Genomic DNA, 15,806 nt, shown 5'->3' with positions numbered 1-15,806 from the left:
TATTATTATATTGCCTTCTAAGCCAAAGCTCAGAGGTCTCATATTACCCAGTGACATGCACACTGGTCAGAAGCAGGCTAAGTAGAAGGGTACTTTCACAGAAACAGAGAGCAAAAGAGGTGGGTGAATGAGAGGGTAAGCGAGAGAAGACAGATGAGAAGTTACAACATGATGGCTTGTTGTCTAAATGTCTCCTAGGGAATTATTGTGGGAGTTCTGAATAGTGTTGTAAAATAAGCTGAATCTGCTGCCAACATTCACAGTCAAGAAATACCTCTGAACAACTGTACTTCCAATTATTCTTTAAGGTAGCATGCGACTGTAATTGTTGCAAGTATATATTTATCATAATACTGTAACAGAAAATACTTACTGAATATATACTGTGTCCCTAGCTCTTTACACAATAAACCAATCTCATCCTCATAATTCTATTAGCTAATACATGTTATCATCCTATATTTCAGAGACTTCAAGAAGTTAAGCAACTTACTCAAGATCATCTAAGAAGTAGGTGGTATTTCTGGGCTCATTGGGCCCCTCCTAATCTCTCATGGCAACATTTGGCTGGCTAAAGTGTTGATTGACTTAATTCATCAGGGATGGGCTCATACTCATTGCAGACCTTACCTGGCATCCTCTTTTCTTGTGTGATCTGCCTGACCCTAGTAGACTTACAAAATTTCTGACGTAGAAGAGAGGAGAAACGCAGAGCTGATTGTGAGGAGTAATGAAGGTGCCTCCTCATCTAGGTACCAGTGGGGCCCCTAAGACAAAGCCACCCTGTCTCACTGTGTCTTAGCTAGTTCCTTGTACCTTGCCCTGATGGGAGGTAGAGAATGGGTATTCTCCATCCAAAAAATAAATTTCCATCTCTCAAGGTCCAACTTATGTTTTCTTAATTTTTAAAAAAAGCTTCTTGACCATTCTCCACTCTCTAAAATAATCCATAGTGAGAGAAACAGTTTTTTCTTTCATCCTTAAATACCTCTATTAAATATGGAAAATCTGAGCATGGTGTCTCACACCTGTAATCCCAGCACTTTGGGAGGCTAAGGTGGGTGGATTGCTTGGAGCTCAGGAGTTCAAGGCCATCTTGGACAACATGGTGATAGCCTGTCTCTATAAAAAGTACAAAAATTAGCCTGGCAAGGTGGTGTGCACCTGTAATCCCAGCTATTCGGGTGGCTGAGGCAGGAGAATTGCTTGAACCCAGGAGGTGGAGGTTGCAGTGAGCTGAGATCGTGCCACTGCACTCCAGCCTAGGTAACAGAGCACGTGTTATAATTCATTATTATTTTTTACTTGGACTCTTGCAGGGAATAAAATACATGTTTTATTCTTATTTATGATTCAAGCACTGAAAATAGGGTTTACCATCCAGCAGGTGCTTCAAAACCATTTGCTGAATGATTACTCTACTTTTTACAAGCCCAGCTCCTTCTATCCCTTCCAGCCTCCTCATCTCTGATTAAACAAGCTTCAGTTTTTCCTTAGTTCCTGTTACATTTCTGTGTGTCTCCATTAGTGATCTCCCATAGTTCAAGCATGGGTAGTTCTGGCCAGGCTCCACTCGGGGTCAATGCCCTGTTCCCTGCCTCCTGGTTTTGTGTAAACTTCTAGGCAAACCCTCTGGCTCCAGCACAGCAATGCTGAATCATGCTGAGTCATGCTGAGGCTTAGGGTGTGTGCCCAGATGTTCTCAGCCTAGAGTGATGACTCCTATCTGGGTCCCCAGCAGGATGCTTATAGGACAGATGGCAAGAAAAAGGAGAAGTTGACCACCTGACTAAAACTCCACCTCAAACAGCATTATAAAGAAAATGGATGCCTGAGTTAAAATGTGACATATTCTAGAATATATTATTTCCTCTCTCTCTCTCTATATATATATTTGCTATTGTTATCAATTGCCATATAGTGATTAGTTATTGTGTATCAAATATTTATCTTGCAGGTGGCCTCTATACCTAGAAGTGGCAGAATCAGGCTTTATTAAAACATGGGTATAGACTTTTAGTTCATAAAATGCATTGTCATTAATCAAATACCATTAGAGTCGTTTGAAGCATACAGCCTATGCTAGTGAATTCCCTGACACGTTCCCATGCACCCTATAATCCAGGGCAAAACCTTACATACAGGCTTCCTCCTATATATAATTATGTGCAGGGCTGGATGGCTAAAGGATCTTTTCAGCTCTTACCTTTCTAGGATTCACATACTGAATGTGTACATTGCACAGAGTCCTGGAGACACGGATTGAAAAAAAGATACGGAAGAGGAAGGCATGAAAAAAGGAAAAGAAAACAAACCTTGTTTGCCATTTGAAGGCACCCCTGGACAGCTCGGTGACAAAAGGCCAGTGCTGTTAGAGGACATGCTCATGTACAGGGTCAGATCTGACTAGGGGTGCTACTGGGAAGCTCTCACCTTAAGGACACATCTCAGGCCAGTTGTGGTGCTATTGGGAAAATGTAGGCAACGCTGGTCCTGAAAGGAAAGAAACATTCCTCCAGGAGGGCTGAAAGGGTTCACTTGTGTGGGTAACTGTGCAGGACTACAAGAGGACGAAAAACAATGACAGAGATAATGCTCGCAGGGAGAAAAAACAGGTCAAGGGTCAGAGAAGGCTTCCAGAAGAATGGCTTTGAAGCTGGCTTCTGTAGGAGTTCGCAGTGGCAAAGATGTTTCAGAAATGTGACATGATTTAAGGAACTATACAAAAAGGAACAAATTTAAAGGAGGCAGATAAATTAGTTCAACAGACCCGTGAGGAATTTTCAGATGAATTTTATATCTCCACTGAGCTTCTTGAGGTCAGCAGCTGTGACAGTTTTGCAGGCCCAGGACCCATTACAGGACCTCACATGTACTTGACATTGATTTTTGTATTCATTGGTGAATGAATGACCTCTTGTCAGTCTGCTTGGTTTCGCTAAGAGCACAGAGAGAAGATTTAGTGATGCTATGCTAAAACTTACTTTTTGATTCAAGTATATGTTTGTGATAGGAATGAAGACAGGCTACATGATGCATGTCTAACATAAACGCAAACATTAAGAAAGGAAATCAACCTCAAGAGTATTTATGCAGACAGCAGAATACAGAGAGTGAGTTAAATGTGTAATAACTATGGCACAGGCTGGAATATGAGCCATTTAAATCACAAATTCATTAGAAACAAAACAGTAGGGAAAAAATTCCATGGATGGGTCTAGAAAGACTAGCATTGTTTAGGTTGAGTGGAAGTGTTTAAAGGGTGACATCAGACTAAACTTGAAAGATGTCACTAAATAACTAGAATACTGTTTATTTTTTCATACCATGAATAGCAGATATAGCCTGATGGCCCCATGCTTGGTTTAACATCCTTGCTGTTCCTGACATGAAATCCTTAATAATTTTTGACAGAGCCTATTCATTTTCATTTTATATTGGGCCTAGAAATTATGTAGATGGTCCTGAGGAAAAGTTTATACCTTGTCTATTTCTCTCTCTAACATAGTTGTCAACACAATGCCTAGGCTCTAGTAAGTACTCAAAGTTTGTTAAATTGAATTCTATCCTTCTTATTCCATTCTACACATGGAAGAACAACTCATCAGGGATGAAGGCATGCCTCTAGGGAAGGCAGGTGTTGTTCTGCAGTGTGATTGGGTATTCGCAGGAAGAAGGGGGGGTGGGAGTGGTTAACCTTCCTTTCCTAGTGTGGAGGTCACAGCCTAAACATCAAATTCCTCAAGGTGTGATGGCTCACACCTGTAATCACAGCACTTTGGGAGGCCAAGGTGGGCAGATCACTTGAGGTCAGGAGTTCGAGACCCAGCCCAGCCAAATAGTGAAACCTGGTCTCTGCTAAAAAATATAAAAATTAGCTGGACGTGGTGGCAGGAGCCTGTATTCCAGCTACTTGGGAGGCTGAGGCAGGAGAATTGCTTGAACTGGGGAGGCAGAGGTTGCACTGAGCAGAGATCGTGCCATTGCACTCCAGCCTCTAGAGCGAGACTCTGTCTCAAGAAAAACAAAAAACAAACAAACAAACAAAAACCCGTCAAATTCCCTGACTGGACAGAATTCTGTCTGATTGTTCTCTGACTTATCTTACCATTTTCCCTCCTTAAAGAAACTATGAACTTCCTTCAGGTAGAGGGGCCTGGCTCATAAGCCTGTGGTCAGCATCCAAGAAATACTTGTTGATGTCACTTTGGCTAAAGGCATGATGTGTAGACAAGCTCCACAGATGGTTTCTCATTTCCCTATCCACCCATCCAGCTTTCCAACTTTAAAGCCAATTCTGAGGTAGAGACTGTGATGAACAAAGACCTTGACAAAATTCAACCCAAAGACTCACTTTGCCTAGCTTCAAAATCCTTACTCTGACACATACTCTCTCCCAGAAATTAGCATGCACTAGAGTGTGCATGAGTGCAACACATACACCAGTTCCATATTCTCTGTCAGAAAATCTTGTTGTTTTTTCCTTAAAGGATGTGTTCAGAGGCTGACCCCTTGCCTTCACCTCCAATGCTACCACTCTGGTCTAAGTCACTATCACCACCAACTAAATTATAGCTGTTGACTCAAAACAATCTTCCTGCTTCTACCACTGCCCCACTACAGTTTCTTCCCAATATAGCATCCAAATTAATCTTTTCAAAATGTAAGTCATATATGGTCACCTCTTTGTTCAAAGTCTTCTGGTAGCTTCCTATATCACTTATAATAAAGTCAATTCTTTACAATTCTCTACAATAATTGTTCACACATATATTGTGTTTATTACAGATACATATATATAGTTCTCATATAAATATATATATATATATGCGTGTGTGTGTGTGGAGAGTTTTTTTCTTACAACTCTATGATGTAGGTATTATTAGTGTCCCAAATTTTATAATTTAGGACTTCTATGAACTCATCTTTTACTCTCCCCTTCACTTAATCTAATCCTACATTGCTCTTATTGATATTCCTTGAAAATTCTAAGCATCTTACATCTTTAGGGTATTTACATTTGCCATTCCCTATGCCTTAAATATTTAATCACAATTTCATATAAATAGGTTCCTCATCGTCTATGGGTACCCTCTCCGGTGTTAACTTTATAGTGAGGACTTTCCTACCATACTGCTTAAAGTAGCAATACCATTTCACCCTGTCCTAATCACACTCTGGCCTTCATTTCAGTTTTGTTTTGTTTTTTCCTCCATAGCACCCAACCTCATCGGTATATAACATGTTTCATTTGCTTATTTAGTGTCAAGCTCTTTCCACTATCAAGTCCATGAAAACAGGAACTTTATTCCTCTATTCTGTTTTTGTGCTCTATTCTTAGCAATTTTACAATTTCAAATGAATGAATGAGCAGCCAAACACACACACAACTGCAAGTAAAAGGATATATGCTGACACATCCACTGCTTTGCACACACTAAGAAATCAGTGGAGTAGTGCTGAAAGTGCTAAGCCTGAGTAGAGCTAGTTAGCCTTCAGCAGGCAGAGGCTTGATGGAATTACTGAGTTCTAGAATTGGACTCATTTGTTTTGTACACAGAGATTTGCTCTTGAAAATGTGTTCTGACCAAAATAAAAGACTCAAAAGATGAATATCAAAACCAGGGTGTTTATTTACACTGAAATTTATAACTGGCGCAGTCATGTTTATGTAAGCAATTAGTTGTTTCCTTTCATCAGTCAGGTAAAAGTAAAGAAAAACTGTGCCAAGGCAGATAGCCTAATGCATTCATGCCACTAAAATAAACATTATTTCATAGGTGTCAGATACGGCTTATTCATCCATCTTCATAGGGAGGATGGCCTTGGCCTGGACATCAGTGTTATGTAAGGTTCAAAACATCTCCGCACTGTGGGGCAACAGAGCTCCTTTTCTTTCTTTCTTTCTTTTTTTTTTTTTTTTTTCTGTGCTTTCCTGGCTGGCCAAATCTCTAATGATAAACATACTCTATTTATACATGAGAATATCCTATAAGATTATAGTTAAGAATTCTGGGAGTCATTCCATCTCTTATAGCTAAATTTGAGCCTCTTTTATGATCACTGTTTTTTTTAATACTTTAAGTTCTGGGGTACATGTGCAGAACATACAGTTTTGTTACATAGGTATACACGTGCCATGGTGGTTTTCTGCACCCATCAACCTGTCACCTACATTAGGTATTTCTCCTAATATTGTCCTTCCCTTAGCCCCCCACCTCCCAACAGGCCCCAGTGTGTGATGTTCCCTCCCTGTGTCCATGGATCACTTTTTTTTTTTTTTAAAGTCTCAGTTAGATTTTTGGAATGTAATTTATTTTCCTGGCATCCTAGTACTTGCAAGTTATCTGGTCACTTTAGCCCTCACATTTTGATGATAGCCACATATTTGTAAACACAAAACACACACACACATATATACACACATACATACATACACACATATACACACATGACATATTTATCAGGCATTTCTGAGCAACTAATCATGCAGGACTCTCAAACACTAACTTACACCTTTTTCCATTTATCTACTTGTGTAGAAACTAAGCATGGGGACTGAGAAGGCAACAGCAGGAGCATTCTAACTCTCACTGCCTTTAGCTAGGTCCCTCCCTCACTGCAGCTCAGCATAGTCCTGAGCTCTTATCTATATCCACACAGTTTCTGACGCTGCCCAGTTATCACCATCCCAAGGCTTAAGAAAAAAAAATGAGTTTGCCCATCTCTGTTGATTAAATAAATAAATAAATAAATAAAATGAGCCCCTAACCTCCCACAAAACATGACCAAACAAGCACGAAGAAGAAGAAAAAACAATAGGTACATGAAGAGACTGGTGACACTGGGGTCTGAATGAGGCTTGAGTATAGGAAAGAGCTCTAGCAGCATAGTGGTTTAGAGGAGATGTTTGTTTCCTTCACAGACGCCTCAGCCTCAATAAGCTCAGGGTTGCAGGAATTTACTTTGAGAACAAACTCCTGTGGGGCTAGAATTATCGATGGCTAAAAGAAGCCTGGAGGAGGGAAAAATCATTAAGCATCCTCACCCTTAGTAACACAAAACAAAGGGGCCTGGTTTCCCATAATTCCTCATGATGGGTGATCTTATTAATGAAAGCGGTCTAACGAAATCATTGCTTCTTCCATTTCAGCCTTGCTCACTTGCCAATCCTCAGTTTTAACCTTCCCCAGAGAAATACAGATTTTTTTTTTTATTCAGGAAACATACTATGTTATAGTTTCAGTACTAAATAATCAAAGTACTGAAGATAGCATGCATAGGCAAGAAAAAGTAATTAGCTTTATGTTGCTGTTGTTTCAGAATTTAAAAAAGATCACCAAGTCAAGGCCTTCTCTGTTCCAGTGCTACAGGTGGAATCTTAGCATATAATCAGATGTTTTTCAAAATTTCTAGACATAGGATTCAAAGCCCTGCACTTAAAATAGTCTCATTTGAATTAACTCTTTATATAATTTGAAAGCACATTCTGAACTACTTTAGAGTATTGTTTTATTTCTATGTTCTTAGTTCATAGAATACATCAGGCAATGCAATTTAATTAAAAAACCCCAAAAATTTTTTAGAATTTTAATCATGAAAATAAATGAAGACAACTTTATTTACTCAAGGTCTCAAAAGGTCAAAGAAACCAGGAAAGTAAAGCTATATTTCAGAGGAAAATGGGATATTTATGAGTTTTCTAAGTTGACAGACTCAAGTTTTAACCTTCAAGGCCCATGATGTAGGAAAGTGTGGCGATAACTGGCTGATTCTGGCTTTCTACTCCTTTTTCCCATTAACGATCCTGCCTGCTTAATTAACATTCACAAGTATCTCTGGTTCTACTTTAGTCACAGTGGCTCCCGAGGTCCGTCACCCAATAGGATATCTGTGCTCCAAGTTGCCAGGGAGAGAGATCACTCTTGAGAATGAGCCACAGCCCTGGCTCAAACTCACCTGCAAACTTTTTGAGAAATGAGGCAGACGCACACTATGAAAACAACAGATAGTAGCTAAATGATGAGAACACATGGACACATAGAGGGAAACAACGCACACTGGGGCCTATCAAAGGGTGGAGGGTGAGAGAAGGAGAGGATCAAGAAAAATGACTAATGGATACTAAGCTTAATACCTGAGTGATGAGATGATCTATACAACAAACCCCCTTGACACTCATTTATCTATGTAACAAACCTGCACATCCTGTACATGTACCCCTGAACTTAAAATAAAAGTAAAAAAAAAAAAAAGAAAGCAACAGTTTGCACACTTGTTATGGTCTATTCTCTCATTCTTTACAATGACGCTAGAAAATAGCCACAGACTTCCTGCAAGGCAGCCACAGAATTTATGACTTGTGGAGAATCATTTGCTTACATCTATTTCTGTTCTGAGAATATAAATTCAGATACATAATGGGAGCAGAATAATTTCAAATCTGGCTAATTTAGAATCCTAAGCAGCCCTTTTCCCATCAGTGGTTTACAAGCCTTGTTAACAATTTTCCTATTTTAAAATTAAAAATAAAGTAAGTTATTTGTGGTAAAGAATATTCATTAAAGTATTTGTTTCTTAGATAATATCATGGAAAACATTCAGTAAAGTGAAGGGCCTACTTTACCTAACAATAATCTAATTTATATAATTTTTCATACTAATAGCATCTAAGAACAGTACAATGTTTGACTCTTTAGGTAAAATACATGTCGTAATTAGCCAGAAAGATTTGAGAAAATATTGGATATGGCCGGGTGCGGTGGCTCAAGCCTGTGATTCCAACACTTTGGGAGGCCGAGACGGGAGGATCACGAGGTCAGGAGACCGAGACCATCCTGGCTAACCCGGTGAAACCCCGTCTCTACTATAAAATACAAAAAACTAACCGGACGACGTGGTGGGCGCCTGTAGTCCCAGCTGCTCAGGAGGCTGAGGCAGGAGAATGGCGTAAACCCGGGAGGCAGAGCTTGCAGTGAGCTGAGATCCCACCACTGCACTCCAGCCTGGGCGACAGAGCAAGACTCCATCTCAAAAAAAAAAAAAAAAAAAAAAGAGAGAGAAAATATTGGATGTTTCCTTGTTTAAATTAGGCATCTTACAGTTTTCAGAATCCTGCATAGAACTTATGAAATTACAAATGCTAAAGCAAACCCAAAGAAGCAGGAATTAATCTTCATTACATTTGGGTGTTTCTTTCTAAAAGTCCTTTATACTTAAATGTCTTAAGACATACATAGATTTTATTTTACTAATTTTAATTATATAGGCAATAAATGAATATTCTTACTGATTACTTTTTCTGACTGTCTAATCTTTCTGATCTATCCTGGATGGCCATAACACTTATCCCTCTAAACTTTGGGCTTTTAATATAGGAAAGAAAGGCAATAATCCATTTTTGATGGTATCTCATATGATAAACAAATAAAATGCTTAAAAATGAGCAGGTACAGCAATTTATGTTGAACCAACAAGCATCGAAGCAATAATGAGACTGCCTGCAGCCTACCTGACTTCTGAGTCAGGATTTATTAGCCTTGTTACTGAGACACAAACCTGGCCTTTCAATGCTATAACCTTTCTTGAAGCTCCTCCCTACCACCTTTAGCCATGAGGAAGCATGGAATGGGCCAGATCCCTGGATGCAAGCCAGGTCTGGAACCTGTAAGAAAAGAAAATGTAGGCCCTGCAACTGGCTCTGAGGGAGCAGGAGAGGATCAACCCCATACTCTGAATCTAAGAGAAGACTGGTGTCCACACTCTGAATGGGAAGAATGATGGGATTACCCATAGGGTTTGTTTTAGGGAGGAACCTGTTCTCCAAACTCTTGACCTTGAGAGACCTAGTCCTTATTCCTTGGACTTTGGCAATGTCTGACCCTCACATTCAAGTTCTAAGGAAGGGCCACTGCCTTCATACTGTGGATCTGTAGCAAATTCCACCTGAAAACCCAGATTTATATCTTAATTGGTTAAAAAATTGTGTTATCTCAAGGACTGTTCTTCTCTGAGTAGCCAAGCTCAGCTTGGTTCAAGCTACAAGCAGCTGAGCTAACTTTTTGTCTGTTCATTGTTCTTTTACTTGAGTGATCAAATATGTTCTCTCCAAACCTAGAATCCTGTCTTCCTAAGCTATATATTTTGTCCCAGGAAGTCTTAATCTGGGGTCCACAGAACCCTAGGGGGCTGGTGAAGTTTATAGAAAAAAGTCTGTATTTTTACATACATGTAACTGAAATTTAGCATTTTCTTCTACTTTGAATGCAAAGAACAAACTAGAGTGATATCATCAGTACCTATTACATAGTTATAAAGAGAAACCACAGATATTTTCATACTACAACGTAGTCATTGCAGATATTTTTGTTTTTGTTTGAGATGGAGTTTCGCTTTTACTGCCCAGGCTGGAGCGCAGTGGCACGATTTTGGCTCACTGCAACCTCCCCTTCCTGCGTTTGAGAGATTCTCCTGCCTCAGCCTCCCAAGTAGCTGGGATTACAGGCGCCCGCCACCATGCCCGTCTAATTTTTGTATTTTTAGTAGAGACGGGGTTTCACCATGTTGGCCAGGCTGGTCTCAAACTCCGGACCTCAGGTGATCTGCCCTCCTTGGCCTCCCAAAATGCTGGAATTATAGATGTGAGCCACTGTGCCCGGCCCATTGCAGATATTTTTAATTAACATTCATCTGCATCACTACTTGGATCTTAAGGTAGCTGTAGACCCAATCCTAGATCTAAAGCTTTCATAAAGAAGCAAATATAATAAATACTATACCACAAATGTGAAGTTTGGATGTTTGATAATGGTATTTCAGTATAATTAAACTTAACAATCCAATGTATATTATTTTATGCAATAAAACATATTTTTTGAGCACTTACAGTCTGCCAAACTAGCCTGTGACACAAAACAAGTTTAGGAATTCCTGGTTATGTCTGTGTTAGCCAATGGTTAGAATATATGCCCAGAAAGATACCCTTGGTTAATAGCTAACAGAAAATGGAGTAGAAATTCAGTGGCCTGGAATAATAACAATCTGGGCAGTCATTAAGTCAGGTAAAGACTTCTGCAATCATGGGAGAAAAGCAAGGGAGACATTCTTAATTGCCACAAGTGTTTTTTTTTTTTTTTAATCACAAACATAAGAAAATATAATAAATAACAAGGTCACGTTATAGAAGAGAGAAACACTCTTAGTAAACTTGGAATATAGAATCCCCAAAGGCACTTGACTTGGGAGACAGAAGCCATACTGCTAAGTAAAAAAGACCAAGAACCTCTAGGGCCTGAAGATGCAGGAAACTGTAGGAAGAGAAATTCCCAGATCTGGCAGGGCAAGGGGAGTCATAGGCGAAAGAAATGACAGAAATGCATGGAGAGGGAGGCAGAGGTGGGTGAATCATGAGGTCAAGAGATCAAGACCATCCTGGCCAACATGGTGAAATCCCATCTCTACTAAAAATACAAAAATTAGCTGGGTGTGGTGGCGCACACCTGTAGTCCCAGCTACTCGGGAGGCTGAGGCAGGAGAATCATTTGAACCCAGGAGGCAGAGGTTGCAGTGAGCTGAGATCGTGCCATTGCACTCCAGTCTGGCAACAGAGTGAGACTCCGTCTCAAAAAAAAAAAAAAAAAAAAAAAAAAAAAAAAAAAAAAGAAAGAAAAGAAATGGATGGAGAACAAGCCAGAAGGAGGAACTGGGCTGGGCAATGAGATTATGGTGATGTAAGGGAGTTTTCTAGAATTAACAATGCTGGAATTTGTGGAACTCTGTTTCTATTATTCCCCCAATCATTACTTCTGTCACATTGATAGTTAAGTAACTTCTGTGACTTTATTCCTTGATTCTAAAATATGAGGGTAATGACAATGGTATTATAAAGGCGGATTAAGTGATATAGCATAGGCAATATTCTTCAGGCACATGGATCGAATTGAATACACTGTAAATCTCAACTTCCAGTTTCAGTTCTACCAGGTAAAGAGCTAGCAAGTCATCACAATGGGGACTTTAAAAAAAAAAAAAAAAGACACCAGAGGAATAATATACCCTGACTCCTAGCCTAATTAATATATCGATTTACTTTTTTCCCTGATGACAAATTTTGGTTTTAAATGATTTTAGGAGTTTAGGCTTCTCAGCTCCCTTCCCAGTGAGAAGTATAAGCAGGACAGACAGGCAAGCAAGAAGAGAGCCCCAGGCCATACTCACAAAGTAGGCAATGTCCCCTGTGGTCATAGAGAAATGAAAAGAGAGAGGATTCCCTGGAATCATTGGATGTAATCTTTTCTGTCTGTCCTCTCTAGGGAATCACCCCAAGGTATTGTACTTTGGGATTAAGGTTTTAGTCCCACTGTAGACTACTTGCTATTCTGTTCAGTTTCTGGAAGGAACTATGTATGGTTTTTGTGTCCCTAGAGGAACTAAGGTGCAGAAGTTTTGTTTACAATGCTCTCCCTAAGAGAGCTAGAACTGGGTGAGATTCTGTTTTAACAGCTTTATTTTCTTTTTCTTGGCCCTGTTTTTGTCACTGTCACCACCTTTAAGGCAAATATTGAATGTGCTTTGGCTGAAACTTTTTTTTCCTGTTTTGAGATTTGCTCCTTTATATGAGGCTTTCTTGGAAAAGGAGAATGGGAGAGATGGATATCATTTTGGAAGACGATGAAGAAGGTAAAAAAGGGGACAAATGGAAATTTGTGTTGCAGATAGATGAGGAACCAACAAAAAAGGGCCTCAGGATCCAGCACACATTATCACAAACTTGCTATCCATCTGTCACTACTGACCCTCTCCGGACCTGACTCCACCCCTGAGGGACACAGGTCAGCCTTGACCAATTACTTTTAAGTACCATGGAGAACAGGGGGCCAGAACTTCGGCAGTAAAGAATAAAAGGCCACACAGAGAGGCAGCAGCACATATCTGCTTCTGATACAGCTGCAGTCACCAGCAAGCTCTCAGGCCTGGCATCATGGTGCATTTTACTGCTGAGGAGAAGGCTGCCGTCACTAGCCTGTGGAGCAAGATGAATGTGGAAGAGGCTGGAGGTGAAGCCTTGGGCAGGTAAGCATTGGTTCTTGATGCATGGGAATGAAGGGTGAATATTACCCTAGCAAGTTGATTGGGAAAGTCCTCAAGATTTTTTGCATTTCTAATTTTGTATCTGATATGGTGTCATTTCATAGGCTCCTCGTTGTTTACCCCTGGACCCAGAGATTTTTTGACAGCTTTGGAAATCTGTCATCTCCCTCTGCCATCCTGGGCAACCCCAAGGTCAAGGCCCATGGCAAGAAGGTGCTGACTTCCTTTGGAGATGCTATTAAAAACATGGACAACCTCAAGACCGCCTTTGCTAAGCTGAGTGAGCTGCACTGTGACAAGCTGCATGTGGATCCTGAGAACTTCAAGGTGAGTTTAGGTGTGGGTGATATGATTTTTTTGGCTTTATAGTTTGACATTAATTGAAGCTTATGATCTTATTGGAAAGATCAACAAATATCTCAGAAATCATGGGTCGAGTTTGATGTTAGAACAGCAGACTTCTAGTGAGCATAACCAAGATTAACCTGATTCAGAACTAGTGACAGTAAAGGACTACTAACAGCCTGAATTGGCTCAACTTTTCAGGAAATCTTGCCAGAACTTGATGTGTTTATCCCGGAGAATTGTATTATAGAATTGTAGACTTGTGAAAGAAGAATGAAATTTGGCTTTTGGTAGATGAAAGTCCATTTCAAGGAAATAGAAATGCCTTATTTTATGTGGGTCATGATAATTGAGGTTTAGAAAGAGATTTTTGCAAAAAAAAAAAAAAAAAAAAAAAAAGATTTTCTCAAAGAAAAATAAGACACATTTTCTAAAAGATACTAAATTTTCCATCAGTATTGTAACCAAGTGAAGGCTTGTTTCTGAATTTATTAGGGATTTTAAACTCCCGCTGAGAACTCTTGCCGCACTCCCATTCTACATTTACAGAAATTAGACAACTGCTTAAAGAAAAATAGGGAGAGGCCGGGCGCGGTGGCTCAAGCCTGTAATCCCAGCACTTTGGGAGGCCGAGACGGGCGGATCACGAGGTCAGGAGATCGAGACCATCCTGGCTAACACGGTGAAACCCCGTCTCTACTAAAAATACAAAAACTAGCCGGGCGACATGGCGGGCGCCTGTAGTCCCAGTTACTCGGGAGGCTGAGGCAGGAGAATGGCCTAAATCCGGGAGGCCGAGCTTGCAGTGAGCTGAGATCCGGTCACTGCACTCCAGCCCGGGCGACAGAGCGAGACTCCGCCTCAAAAAAAAAAAAAAAAAAAAAAAAAAAAAAAGAAAAAGAAAAATAGGGAGAGAGGGAGCCCAATAATACTGGTAAAATGGGAAGAGAGGGTGAGGATGCAGGTAGGTAGAATGTTGAATGTAGGGCTCATAAAATATAATTGAACTTAAGCTCATCTGAATTTTCTGGGTAGGCACAAACGTTGGAACAGTTTGACGTCAGGGTTGTCAAGGAATGTAGGTATAAAGCTGTTTTTGTTTGTTTGTTTGTTTTTTCAGCAAGTTGTTTTCGGAAACTTCTACTCAACATGCCTATGTGTTATTTTGTCTTTTGCCTAACAGCTACTGGGTAACGTGATGGTGATTATTCTGGCTACTCACTTTGGCAAGGAGTTCACCCCTGAAGTGCAGGCTGCCTGGCAGAAGCTGGTGTCTGCTGTCGCCATTGCCCTGGCCCATAAGTACCACTGAGTTCTCTTCCAGTTTGCCAGTGTTCCTATGACCCTGACACCCTCCTTCTGCACGTGGGGACTGGGCTTGGCCTTGAGAGAAAGTATTCTGTTTAATAAAGCACATTTTCTTCAGTAGTCAAAAATTGCAATTTTATATTCTCCATCTTTTACTCTTGTGTTAAAGGAAAAAGTGTTCATGAGCTAAGGGATGGAGAGAAACATAGGAAGAACCAAGAGCTTCCTTAAGAAATGTATAGGGGCTTGTAAAATTAATGCAGATGTTATGGGAGAATTCCAGGATTCCAAGGAGGATGATACGATGGAGAAAAGTCTTTATAAGGGTGGGAAAATGGTTAGTTAAGTGGACAGAGACTCCTAGGCAGTTTTTACTGCACAAGGGAAAGAAGGAGGTGTTTGCGGTACCCGAGAAAGCAGATTTATGGTACATGTCACTTTTCATTAAGAACAAAAACAAAACAAAACAAAACTTTGTAGATAGGCAAGATATAGGCTAGAATTACTATTTTAATTAACTCTTATTTACATTTTGAAGTAACTAACTTGTCACATGTTTTATGAAATTGATTTGGAGATAAGAAGATGAATTGAGTGTGTATCAACAATATCCTGCTCTATCCTGAAGGATTCCATTATTTCATGGGTTAGCAGAGGCTAAGACACATGATATCATTGTGCATTATCTTCTGATAGAATGTAACTTGCGCTAAAATAAAGTTAGAGTTAGGATCTAAGTGGGAACGTTTTTGTAGGGTGTGATGAAGACTTTCTGTAGGAGATAGAATACTGATAAAGGCTTAAATTCTAAAACCAGCTAGCTAGGACTTTGTGACTTGCATGAAACTGGCTCTCTGGAAGTAGAAGGGAGAGTAAGACATAGGTAGGGAGGACTAGGAAAGACCAGATAGTACAGGGCCTGGCTACAAAAATACAAGCTTTTACTATGCTATTGCAATACTAAACAATAAGCATTAGGATATTAAGTGACTCAGGAAATAAGATTTTGGGAAAAAGTAATCTGCTTATGTGCACAAAATGGATTCAAGTTTGCAGATAAAATA

At 40.0% G+C, this 15,806-nt stretch overlaps 1 protein-coding gene across 1 annotated transcript; it reads left to right on the top strand.

The window, feature by feature from the left end:
* Positions 1-467: 467 nt before the first annotated feature.
* On the top strand, positions 468-14,862 carry HBE1 (hemoglobin subunit epsilon 1). The gene is made up of 4 exons (XM_010364536.2): positions 468-510; positions 12,714-13,071; positions 13,194-13,416; positions 14,618-14,862. Exons 2-4 carry the CDS (start codon positions 12,980-12,982, stop codon positions 14,744-14,746), a joined length of 444 nt encoding a protein of 147 aa, XP_010362838.1. The 5' UTR covers positions 468-510; positions 12,714-12,979; the 3' UTR covers positions 14,747-14,862.
* Positions 14,863-15,806: the final 944 nt, after the last annotated feature.

Source organism: Rhinopithecus roxellana, chromosome 15 (assembly GCF_007565055.1).
Source record: "Rhinopithecus roxellana isolate Shanxi Qingling chromosome 15, ASM756505v1, whole genome shotgun sequence".
Classification (NCBI taxonomy): Eukaryota; Metazoa; Chordata; class Mammalia; order Primates; family Cercopithecidae; genus Rhinopithecus; species Rhinopithecus roxellana.
This window is presented reverse-complemented; position numbering and strand designations above follow the sequence as displayed.

What these genes read in the sequence shown, in the direction of transcription:
- HBE1 (XM_010364536.2), top strand. Translation starts at nt 12,980, where the DNA reads ATGGTGCATTTTACTGCTGAGGAGAAGGCTGCCGTCACTAGCCTGTGG. An exon ending in GGAGGTGAAGCCTTGGGCAG is followed by an intron (nt 13,072 to 13,193) that starts GTAAGCATTGGT and finishes GTCATTTCATAG; the next exon opens with GCTCCTCGTTGTTTACCCCT. An exon ending in TGGATCCTGAGAACTTCAAG is followed by an intron (nt 13,417 to 14,617) that starts GTGAGTTTAGGT and finishes TTTGCCTAACAG; the next exon opens with CTACTGGGTAACGTGATGGT.